The sequence below is a fragment of the Charadrius vociferus genome, unplaced genomic scaffold, assembly GCF_000708025.1.
Source record: "Charadrius vociferus isolate BGI_N301 unplaced genomic scaffold, ASM70802v2 scaffold179, whole genome shotgun sequence".
Taxonomy (NCBI): Eukaryota; Metazoa; Chordata; class Aves; order Charadriiformes; family Charadriidae; genus Charadrius; species Charadrius vociferus.
The window spans coordinates 2,075,992-2,088,497 of record NW_009650072.1 but is presented as its reverse complement, the minus strand read 5'-3'; the positions used below and the strand labels follow the sequence as shown (position 1 = coordinate 2,088,497).

Here is a 12,506-nt window from a genome sequence, read left to right as displayed (position 1 = left end):
TGTGAGGGTGTGGGTGTTTGTCCTCTTGCTTCACAGAAGGAGTGTAGGGCTATCTGCTGGCAAGGTTTGCCCGTCTGTCCCAAGTAAATGTCACAGAATAGTTCGTATTTCCCTTTGAGCTTGCTCAGAAGCTAGCTGAACAGTGTGGTGTGGGAAGGCTTTTATTGACTGCAGCTTGTTCTGGCATGTGTTTACAGTGCTAAATGAGGTGGGATCAGACCCACTGAACCTGGGAATATATATGATTTTAATTTTGTTGATTTTAAGAGCTTTGAGTCATTCCTTTAAAGAAAGAAGTTCTAGTAATGGGCGTGTGCTGCTCTTTTACAGTTGTTTGTTCTGCTCCATAATACAGCACAGTTAGTTTCATCTTCATCCTTACAGTTACCTACAGTACTGTTTACAAAAGGGATTTTTTTTCTCTTTTTTAAAGCTTTGGTTTATGACTTTCCAAGACTAGGTGTTTTGTCACACTATCTAAAACAATGTGAGTCCACTCCATTTTTCAAAATTCACTCAATTTTCAGATTTATCAACCCCGGTTTGGTAATGCCTTTTGAGTCTCAAATCAAATGTAAAGACAGGAATGATCTGAAGATGATCCGTTCATAGTTGTACTGTCTAGAGGCTGCAGCTGAGCTCCGGGTCCCTGTGTAGCAGGGATTACATTCACTTTTAGTGAGAGATGGTCATTGTCTTGGAGGTCTTAGACTCTAAACAGGCATGATGCTCAAAGGCAGAAAGCATCATTATCTCTGCTGTGCAGATACAGAACGTCATTTACTCTGTGGAGATGTTGATTTTATTTTTATGGCCTCCTCTCTTTTCTTCTTCTCTTCTTTCTGTGGGAAACAGGCCCCTCCATGTATAAGCATGCCTTACTGTTGAATACGTTTCCTTGACAAAGTGACTTGGCTGCTCCTTGTGTTTATCCACATGTCTAAGTGTTTGTTAAAACCTTGTGTTATCCCCTCCTTTCCTTCTCCCCCCTTTTTTTTTTTTTAATTTCAGTTCTCAGGATCTGTACTGTTTGGTTGTAAGGGTTTTCCTCCAACAGGGCAAATAGCAACCTCTGCACTGAAAACACAAGTAATGGTGTTATCAACAATTCTTCAGCTGCAAGCTACTGAAAGGAAAAATGCCATTGGGAATGATTGCATTAATGTCACTAGTAATGTCTTGAGCTGCTCTGCTCTGGATCGCTAATCAGATCCCAACTTTGCCAGTCCTGACTATTAAGCCTTTAAACAGTCTTAATCTTGTGAACCTCTTGTGGGAGAGGGGAGGGGAGAAAGAAGCAAGTAATAATGATCCCAGTTCCTCCTGGCAGCAGCAGAACCGTGCAGATGCAGAGATGAGAAGCTAAACTGGAGACTGTTGTCTTCTCAGCACTGCATCTTCATGGAGTAGGTATAGATATAATTTAATGTTTGTCCTATGCTCGCACTCTTCATTTTTTCCAAATTTTGCCTTTCTGAATGGAAATCACAAAAATCCAGATAAAACCACCATTTAACTACCAGACACTTGTATATAGGAGCAGTTTTCAGTAGTCGTCACAGTTTCCTTGCTTACAGACTAATGCTAGGGGGAAGTCCTTTCAAGGACAAGATGGGATACTATAAAGGCCCATGTAAGGTAGGAGAGTCATGGTTAAACTGCAAAAATTTCCCTACCAATTTTCAGCTTTGTCTGTATTCTCTAAAAACTCAAGGAAATCTGTGTTTGAGCATCCGGGAAAAAAAATGCTTGTTCCACCCTGCAGTTGGCATAGTGGTCTTGAGAGTATTGGTGATGTTTTCTGCTCTGCATTTATTTCTGACATAATGTCTGCAGAATTGTAAAAGGATCTGCTTTCATGTTGTTTGTTGTGAAGTGAGGAAGAAAAGGAACTAGAGGAGGCTGAGAAAATTTGGAAATGCAAGAGAGGAAGAGGGACTCCCGTTTATTTCAGCCAGGTCATGGCATAAAGTCCATACCGTGGAGTGTGTGAAGCTGTGCTCACCAGGTACAGGCACTGCTTTTTTTTAGCAGCTTCTGGAGCTCAAGAGAGGAGAAAACAGGGAAGAGATCAAGGTCGGAGGCTGGGGTTCTGCTTAAAGAAGCGCCTAATCCAAGATGGACTCTGCCTCCCTGGGAATCATTTCTGGAGGATCATGCTGAAGGGATTGTGGCAGGATACTTGCAAGACACTGTAATCTTTTTTTGCCACAGATCCTAAACTAAAGGCAACCTAAACAAGCAAAGCCTGGTTTTGTTAAAGCCTGAAATGGCTGGCACGCCAGGCATCACGGCATAAAGGTTCTCAAAGGGTCTGGATGTAGGGGTGAAGGACTGCAACCCAGCAGCACGTGCCTGTGCTGGGAGACCTTTGGTCCTCAGCCTGTGGTTTTCCCTGTCTCCTCCTTTCCCAGACAGGTTTGCAGGATGGAGTTTCTCCTTTGTTTCCTTCCAGAAAAGCTGCCGTTGCCTGTCCACTAGAGGCATTCACAGCACAAGGTGTGGGCTCTGCCACTTTTATGGTGATGCATAAAGGGTGTTTCTCTGCTAGTGTGTCAGGCTACAAGCAGGCAGACGTGCATTGCATGGAGCAGTCCATTCAGTTGTTGCACAAAGATGACTAATAGCAAATACTTGACTGTTTTTGTCCCAAGTGACAGCAATGAGATTTTTCCAGTCCTGAGGATCTGAATAAACAGAGTAGGTTTTGGGCTGAGCATAGGTTAGACCAAGCCCCATTTACGTCAGAGCTCATTACTGCTTTGGAGCTGCAGCAGCAATATTGTGATTACTAATGAGTCTCTCTAAATTACTCCATCTGCTCCTTCCTTATTTCCTATCACAAACATACACACTCTGCGCAGGAAGGGTGGAAAGACGTTGAACGGTCCATTGCATCTTCTGCGCCTTACATCTTTTTGTCTGTGTCCATTTCCAGGGCCCAAAGGGAGAAAATGTTGGTTCGATCACTCAGCCTCTTCCCAGCAGCTACTTGATTTTCAGAGCAGCCTCCGAATCAGATGGTAAGTTTTGGTCTTCGTTTGCTTTCTCCAGATTGCATAGTCTGTGCTAGTTAAGAAAATAGGTTGATACAAAAAAAATTGGTATGTAAAGGAAAAAATGGCAGCTCACCCAGCTTGAGATGGGTTCATTAGCAACGGTCAGAATAGGTCAAGCAGACTACAGGCACATTTCATTCCTCACTGAACAGTCACCTTTCTGGCCATGTGTGTGGAGGAATGACCTAGGCTTGCAGCTGGGGAAAAAACACTAAGTCAGTATTACTAAAGGATGAAAGGAGTTGATCCCAAAATTGGGGCAAGAGGGGGGCTTAACTGTTTCCTCAGTTCAGTGGAGACTTCAGTTGGTTATCTGCCTATGTCTTAAACTAGGTAGGGATCTGTTGGAGGAAAATGACATAGTGATATTGAAGAACTGTTGATAGGTGGCTTGGAACCACCAGAATTCTCCTGTAAGCTTGCTGTACCATGGTTTACAGTATAGCAGGCCCAGATGCTGGTGACTCCACATGTAAAATAACATTCTGGGAATTCACAAAACTATGGAAGGTAAATTTAGGTCAATATAGAACAGGCATGCCAGCTTGCCATGTGAAAATCTCTATAAATGACTTTAGCAGACCTAAAATATCAGTGATTTATAAGTAAATAAGAAGATTAAAACCATGTTTTCATTCCATTTGACCTTCAGACTACTGTAGAATTTTTTTGCCGTAGTACATTAACCCAGGCTGTTCATTTTGTGGATATTTTTCACATACCCCACCAAGGGTGCTCATGTAGCTGATGTGCTCCTTTGGGTCTCATCAAGAGTAACTTTAAGGACACAAGGATTTTTTATGGAGCAGAGTGGGCTTTGAAAGCAGTGTCCTTCTGATCCAGTGATTAAGTTTTACATACTCCTAAAGGCTAGAAATGGGATAATGCCAAATGCACTTTTGACATGGCACTTAGAATAGGAGGAAACCTTCTTTCATTACAGGCTTGGCATGCTGTTCTTCCTACTACTGTGCAAAGAGGGCTGTTCATAGTGAGGGATACCATCTCAACACTGAAAGCTGCTTGCAGACGCCAGTGTAGTAAAATGATATGAAAATAAGTGGAACTTGTCTAGAGCTGAAGAAGCACATCTATTTCTTTGAATATTATGCTTCTGTAGCTTACAGAACAGTACATCTTATTTGTGTAAAGGAATACAGGATTCCAACCTGGCTCCGAACATCACCTGTCTAGAAAGGGATAGATTGATACAATAGTCTCTTGGGGAAAAAAAGCATTGTTGGGGTACAGCTGCTAAATTACAGGCATTTCAAACCTTGGTTATACATACAGCCCTCAGAATAGACATGTGGAACAGTCCCACAGAGTTCTTAGGCAACCAAATAGCTTCAACAACTGTCTGTCAATCCAGCTTTTCTAAATTATTATTTCCTTAGAGATCCATGTAATTTGTCTTTCCATCAATTTAATTAGAAAATGCGCATAGGGACCAATATGGTCATTGCATGTGTTCAAGACAAATTGCTATCTTATAAAATACCTTTTTTTGTGGCATTTTGGCTATCTTCTAAATGAAAACTTTCATTCTGGTGGAAACCTGATGATTAAAGCTTAAAGCCTGCCTGGCAAAGAGACCTGTGGCTGAACTTCTACTCTTTCTCTTTACGACGACTGCCATAGGCCAGTTATGTGGAGTAGAATAGCTTTAGATTTGTTCTTACTAGCCTTACCCATAAAGGCTCCCAAGCTAGCAATAGCTCCCAAGAGGTAAGACCTTTCTAGCTGTGATCTCTCTGTCTGGGTCATACACCACATGCTGAAAAAGCACAAAAGGGACCATATCTGGCACATGAGAATTTTCAATATTTAAATGCCTGTGGGAAGCTTTCTGCCCAGTGAATTATTACATGTCTCTGGTATCATAAGAGCTTAAAATAGTGAGTCACTGGAACATATTTTTAAAGCCAAGATATTGGCTAAGATTCTTGGGAAGTGTGCAGAGGCCAGGCAGATCAAAGTAGAGTTACTTTAGGATTTAGTATGATTTTCCTTTACTTTGCTGCTTCTCTACAGTAGGGTCTTAAGGTTAGATGGAAAGCTAATGTGGTGAAGAGAAGGAGGAGGAACTGCGATACCTCTCAATCAAATATCATAAATGTGTACACATTATGCCTGGTAGATCCTGAGAGTCTGAGGAGGTGACCATGGCAGCTGATGTGAAACTTTGGTATCTGTCCACTTAGCAGTGGACTTCACAAAAAAAACCAAACTGATATAGTATTGCACCAGAAATACTAGCATGAAAAATGGTGTAATTTTCAGCTGAATTAGGGTCTTTGACTCTACAGCTGAGGTCAGTGAGCTGTGAGAAGTGGCTGTACCTTGTGCAGGAAAGGAGGGATGTGAATCTGCAGACAAGAGGGAAGAACAGCTCGTACACTCAGGCTCGCCTCCTTCCCAAACAGAAGAGCTGTCCTGGCATGGTGACTGCTATGTACTTGTTTGTTAGTTAGCCTTCATGGCGGCTGTTTGGGGGTATCTGCTCCATTGAGCAGTGTAGACGTGCTGACAAATGGCCAAACACATGGGTGTCACACTCGGAGGTGAGTGACTTGGAAACGGTAATAATGTCAGTAGGTGGTGTAAAACATATGCAGGCAAGGACACAAGGAATAGAAACTGTTAGGCTTAAAGAGATCAGTATAAACTGCAGCAAATTAAGGCTTATACTTTGCAATTAATACAATTTGATTTTAAGCCCAGAAGACACCACTCTCTGAAATGGTTGCAGAATGTCATATAGCTTTACCTATTGTAAAGAGGTATCTCCAAGAGGGTGTACCTGAGTTGGTTTCAGTTCTTTAATGCACTGAACAAACATAGAGGATGCAGTTATGGTCAAGAGAGACAGGAGATTTAGGTAAAATGAACTAAGCTAGCTGACACAAATGGGGCAGGTGGAATCTGTTCTCTTGCATAATGTTAGCTTATATTTGTAGTATCCTCCATAGATGCAATATTGTGTGAATCTACAGCATCTCTGAGGAGGTGTCCTGACCATGTTCTTCATAACACAGTCTCCCATGTTAGTAGTGGAAATGAACCACAGAGCATTTGGCAAATTTAACAGCAATTCATGGAGGCCTCTGACTTGCTGAGGAATATTGAGTTGCAGCATATGTTAGATGCACAGTTCTGCTATCCAGGAAACTGTATCATCATCATCAGCTACATGGCCTACTTTTTCTCTCAGCATTTCAGAATCCCTTTTTTTCCCCTCTGCTATACCATCTGTGACAGACTGTTGGTAGGATTTAAGGTCTTGACTTCTGGATAGCCTGCAGAACCACCGCCAAGCTACAGTAAATTTCATATTCACAGACTGCAGCAGCAGTCTGCTTTGTGATGTGTTTTAAAGACATCTGGAAGGTCATGTCAGCCTACAGGGCTCAACCTCTATAAACACAGGGTCTTTCTTTCTTACCAGTTTCAGAAAAGAAAATTGCTTTTTCCAAACCAGTGGCTGTGCATGCATTTCGGATTTATGCTGATGAGTGGGTTAGCAGTGGTAGTTTAATCCTGTCCTGAGCTTCCTGCCTGGACCATTCTGGGGCTGCCCCTGAGATCTTCAAACCAGTGCCCCGGACCTCCTAAGCGTTTTGAGTCACCTGCTTAAATCTCATTGCAGACCTCCGCCTTGCCACCAAAGGGGTTACTAGGGCAATTCAAAGTGGCAGATTACCAAGGGTTAAAGGCTTAACAGTAGAACCACACTTACATTTTTTTCCTTATGTCTGTCCTCGCCTTCAGGCATGCTTTGGGTAGTCTCCATTGCTTGATGTGGATGGAGTTGTGTGGAAATCTTGATGGTCTGGCTTACAGTGGTGGTGTTTCTTTGCTAGGCATCTAGCCCTTCCCCTAAAACTGATGCTCTCATCTGGGGAGGAAATTAGATTACTAAAGTAAGGGTCATGCACAGAAGCAATGAACCAGGAGGAAGATTGCAATTTGAAACCAAGTTCACAATGAAATATATCACTGGATCCTGGCAGTACTGGAAAAAATAGAAGTTACCTTCTTAGCTATATGTTTGCTCTTCATATTCCTTAGACCTTTCACAGCAGTTTAAAATCCAGGCATTTGCAACTAGACTTCATTTAGCTTGGTGCATAAATTGCACCTGCAGCTAACTGAGAGATTGCATCCTTGCATCTTGACAGTCAAAGTGTAAGAAGTAATGCACGTGGGCACCCAAGTGGTACAACAAAATAAGCAGTCAGCTGAATATGATGACCTTAATGTTCACTGACTGAACCAAATCAGCCTCTTCCTCATCATTTGTGATTTGTGTGCACTTGAGCAAGAATTCATCATTTCCAGGTGACAGTCTACTTCAGGTTGATTTTTAACAGCGTCTGTCTTGTAACTGTAAGGCACGAGGCCAAAAGCTGGATGACTTTAATAATTCAAGGAGAATAATATTCCCTTAGTGATGCCTCACTGGGGGAATGCATGGTTACTAGGTGTGAGGCTTTTGAAGTCTTAGTTGGCAAGAGATTCATTCCAGCTGTTCTGTAGCTACAAGAATGCAATGGGAAAAAAGCATAGTCCCAGACTGAGATTTCAGTGTGCAACGATGTGTTTCCATCTCAAGCAGATTTGTGTTATTGGTGAGTGCTGAGAGAACATTGGCTGGCTCCTCTGATCAGCTGTTGCAAAATGTGGCAGATAGACTTGGCACGTCAAATTATGAGTTGTTCTAGGTGAATGATGGTAATAGCTTAGTGTTTTCAATACTGCCTTTTTTTTCTGTGGGATATTGTAGTAATTTTAGATCTGTTTGAAACCTCGAACAGTCTCAAGTTATTCCTTGAACTGAACCTAGGTTAGCAGCATAAGCAACCTTTGGTTGTTTTGTGGTTTTTTTTTCCAAGGGGGAGAAGAAATGGTTTTTGTCACTTGGTTTTAGTTGTTCTTTTTGTCTGTGAAAAAAAGAGTTGGTGTGAGTGCATGCCTGCTCCTGTTCAGCCTCCAGGCTTCTGCATGGTGCCAGCAGTGCCCTGTGGACCCAGGAAGTGTCCTGCAAGGAGCTATAGTGAGTCCCATTTGCACAGCTGTACTGCAGTAGTCATCTCAAAGGACCACAAGGTGCTTTTCCAGCCTGCTGAGCCAAAAGGCCTGGAGAAAGCTGCAAAACATATGTGGGATGCATGTTTGGCTTTCTTTTTGCAAAATGAAGGCAACACATGTCCTTTATTAGCTTATTTTTCCCAAACCTTTCAAGAAGGAAGGAACTTTGGAACCCAGCTGTGTTTAACTGATTTTTCAAAGAGTTTCCTTTTTCAGATTGTCACTGATGACTGTCGTCATTTTACTCTAAACACATATAACAGACAAAAAAGGTTACAGGCCTACTCAGGGGAGACATCTCTTTTTCATCTTTTTTTTTTTTTTTTCAGTGAGCACAGCTGAGTGATGTGCAGATGCACTCTGACATCCCACTTTCCTGGGACATCTGTCACTTGCCAAATGCTGTGATCATCCTTTGCTAAAGTGATGTAGGGAATGGATATTGAAACCAGTGATCAGGAGAGAGGCTGCTACAAAAGAGAGCAGGAACCCAAGCTAGTGCTAGCACTCTGGTAGGACATCTGCTTTTGGCACTTTAGGAACAGCCTTGTCAAAGAGTCTCTTTCCCTGTTGTTCCTGAAGGGAGCCAAAGGTGGCTGGGCAACCCACCCACCTGATCAGTTCAGGTGCCGAAAGATGGGTGATGTGAAATGTCCTCCTTGTGCCAGCTGCCAGTATGAGTGATGTAGCCAGCTTAACTTTGCACATCAGAGTTGGGGATCTTCTCTGCACGGAGTGTCATTTCTCCCTGTTACTGTCCTCACTGAGAACTCTGTTAGCTTGGATGAAATATTTCTGAGTTTTGTAATCCCTTCTATGTGGCTTGTGAGATATATGGGAGCGTTATGTGTAGATGGACTATTTTACGCTCTCCCTCTTTCATCCTTCCACCTCCGCAGCCCAGGTAAAAGCCAGAGCTTACTCTGTGGGCTGCCCCCTGGAAGTCAGTGACAAAATACTAAATATAATGAAGAATGGGTAAAGCTCAGAAATAACATTTGAAAGGAAATATTTAGTTCACAGCTCCCAAGCAGAAGGAGGTAATGTAGGTGTTTTTGAGACAACATGATCTCTGCAGAAATTGTCCAAAAGTAATCATTGCGGTGGATAGAGTAATATATCATTTGATATGAAAAAAGCTTAAAACCCTATGGGGAGATTCTGCCATAGGCTGACAATATGCTCTTGGGTTTTCCTTTAGAATTTAAACATGTACCTGTTTTAAGCCACAATTTGTGGAAAATTATAACTGATAATTGATTGCAGTGTTTTACATCGCAGCTTTAAAAACCTCAAACCTTCTGAAAGAATACCATTGTAACTCCTTCGCAGCTCTTTTTTGCTTCCTTTATATGCATCACGCTGGGCTGCCATTCCTCTCTGAAGGAACCCACATTTTGCATCCTTCTCTGATCTAATTACCTTGCATACAAAAAACCCCGCCTTGAGCCAACCACTCAAAATTAGAAAATGTGAGAATTAAGGTAACCGTGAAGCCTTCATGCAGACTACCGTCATCATAGATGACAGCCTTTAATTACGTGACCACATACTTTTTTCCCCTTCTGCAGTTCCTGAGGGAGTGAGTAGACTTGTCAGGTAAGCAATTAAGTAATCCAAATTGCTAGCATTTTTGTATTATTTTCACAATAAAGAAGAATATTACTCAATAGCAAGATCACTCAAATGTAAAAACATTTCGTGTAGGCCTTTAGCAAGGAAACAGGTTTATCTTGTGTGCAATCCCCGAAATTGAGAGGGTATAATTTTACGGTGTTATGCTGCAATTAACACACTGTTGACTTGCAGACAATGTAACCTTTTAATTTGCAGCGGAAATCCCATATTTTACGTCTGGTTTTGTGGCATATATTTGTTTGGATTCACAGCACCACCTGATTGCTGAAGGCCCATTTCTTAGCCCTGGGATGCTGTGCATCCCTTGAATTCAATTTCTGTTAGAAATGAAAACAAGGGAGTACACTGGTGCCATTTCTGTGTTCTGCAGGACACAAATAATGCTGAATTCTAATGCATAGCAAGTTCATCTAAAGCATTGTGTCTCTGCCTTGGAATATTACAAAGATATTTAATTTATTTTTTTTTTTAATTTAGGCTCCTTGAATAAGGTTTCAAAAAAGATTCAATTTACTTTTTACCCCTTCCAAGGAGTTATCTAAAGAGATAAAAAACCTGGGTATGTTATGTAGAACTTTCCTCTGGTAATCTGGTGGATCCCACAGGTTTGACCAAGACTGTACACTCACGTTAGTGCCAGTGAACACCTGTGGTGGTGGTGGCAGAGGGGTAAGAGAGCTTCTGCGTGGTCGCGGCCAGCGTGGCCTGCTCTGCCTGTAGCCCCAGGGAGGGGTGGGCCACAGGGGCACAGTAGGGGAGATGGTGGAGGGAGACTTTGGGGTCACCATTGCCACCCTTGTTAGAAAGCATAAACGTAGCCAGGGCATTGCCATAACTGTCATAAGATAATGTTTTTACATGAGTGCTGTGGGGAGCTGAGGAGCTGACCTTCCTTACTGCTCCAAAGTGCTCGTGCTGCTACTAATCAAGCTACCTGTCAAAGCACCTGATTTTACAAGACCATTGAATATAAAAATATCTTGCCTTATGCAGCATTTCCAAATGTCAAATCATGCAGTCCTCACTCTGCAGAACTGGAAAAGAAAAGCAAAGGTAAAGAGAGAGGAAAGTTAAAGGAGGTGAGCTTAAGCAGGACTGTGCTCCTTTGTATGGAATCGCCTGAAACAGGTTTTCATCTTGATGGGTTTGGGGAGAGGGGATATGTAGGAGGGAGTGGATTTCTGCTCAGCGCAGCCGTTAACTCTAATGGGTTATCCATGCAAATCCTCCACATGGCGAGAAGGGAATAAATCTCTGCGTGTAAAGCCTTAATGCAAGAATATTTGTTAAATACAAAATAGTGTGAAATCAATTCCAACAGCGTTCAACCTTCCTAATCTTTTATTAACCATTATGTGTGATTTTATTATTAAATCATAAGCTGATGCTGAAGGAATTTATGGGATGAAATTAGAATAAATGACTGGGTTCTGTGGTGTTTGTGGCTCAGTGTTCAAGTGCAATTCTACAACGTTTTGGGGTTTTTTTTCTCTTTTACTGATTACAGCTTTGTATCAAAGCAAGCACTGAAAGTTACTCAAATTTGGAAACATTTTTTTATATACATATGATCTAGATTCTTTTTTTAAATGCTTGTTGATCTTCTTAGACAGCCAAATTTTGGTCATATCAAAACTGATGGGTATTCTGCTCAAGAGAACAGCAGGATCCCAGTGAGATTTATGCATATGCTTGATGCTAAGTGCGTGATAGAATTGAATGTAATGGAAGCATTTCCCAAATGGGACCTAGGAATGAGTGTGGTCCAGGGAAAACCTGTTTGTAGCGCTCGCAATTGCTATCGCAGACTCCTTTTGTTTTCTTCACTGCCTCTCAAGCACACTTCTAATTATTGCAAAATATATTCTGAGGAGTGTAATGAAGAGCTCTGTTTTACATGCTTGAAATTAGAGGATAACTCCCTTGATACCTCAATTCTTGAATGTTCAGCCAATTTGCAGGTGTCCTGGCCTCATTAATGGCTGCACTACAGAAGCAGCCTATTTTCAGGTGTTCCAAGAATACGGTGTCTCCAGCATTGCGGTGGTTAGGCTTTAACACTAACAGACAGCTTTGTAGACTTGTATGGATCATTGCAAAAGGACCCAAGGGTCCGTTTGGATTCCTGTGCTTTTCGTTTGCTGCCTGCCTGTGGGACCTACGCAGGCCTTAAGAAAATCCAGTGAGGCTGTGCATAGGATAACTGCAGTTTGTCTTGTCTCTGTGCCATGGTTACAGTTTCTGGGATTTGCAAAGTGGACCCTTCAGGTAAAGATCTTTTGTGACAAGATAGGAAAAACTGATGCTCCACCCAGATTATCTGATGGATGGGGCAGGGAGAGGGAATGGATAAAAGGGAAAAAATACAGAGAAAGAGGAAAAATAAACAGCCAGACAAGCAACTCCCTCTAGTCTTAATCACTCTGGCAAGTATTGATCATCCTGGCTCTTGTTTGGAATGATTGTAATTGCAGCACTACACCCTGTGTGGGAACCCCGAGACGGCTTGTAGTTCAGTGACCCCACACCAAGCAGTGGCCTCTCCTACACATATACCTGTGCCTCAGTATCTCCCTGCCATTGGGTAGTGTGTGTGATGCAGAGGCCAAATGCTGAATGGGTTTTTGGGGTGTATTACTTGCAGACATGAGCTGTGAGCTGGTTTGAAAGCACTGTACCTGTACGCATTTCCTGCATCTCAGACAAAATCAGAAAGGG

General features: G+C 42.2%; 1 protein-coding gene across 1 annotated transcript in view; it reads left to right on the top strand.

Moving 5' to 3' along the window:
* The window catches only part of OSBPL5 (oxysterol binding protein-like 5), a 63,997-nt gene that overhangs the window by 22,496 nt on the left and 28,995 nt on the right, over positions 1-12,506 (top strand). The window contains 1 exon segment of the mRNA XM_009891998.1: positions 2,939-3,023. Coding sequence (XP_009890300.1) covers positions 2,939-3,023 — 85 coding nt within the window.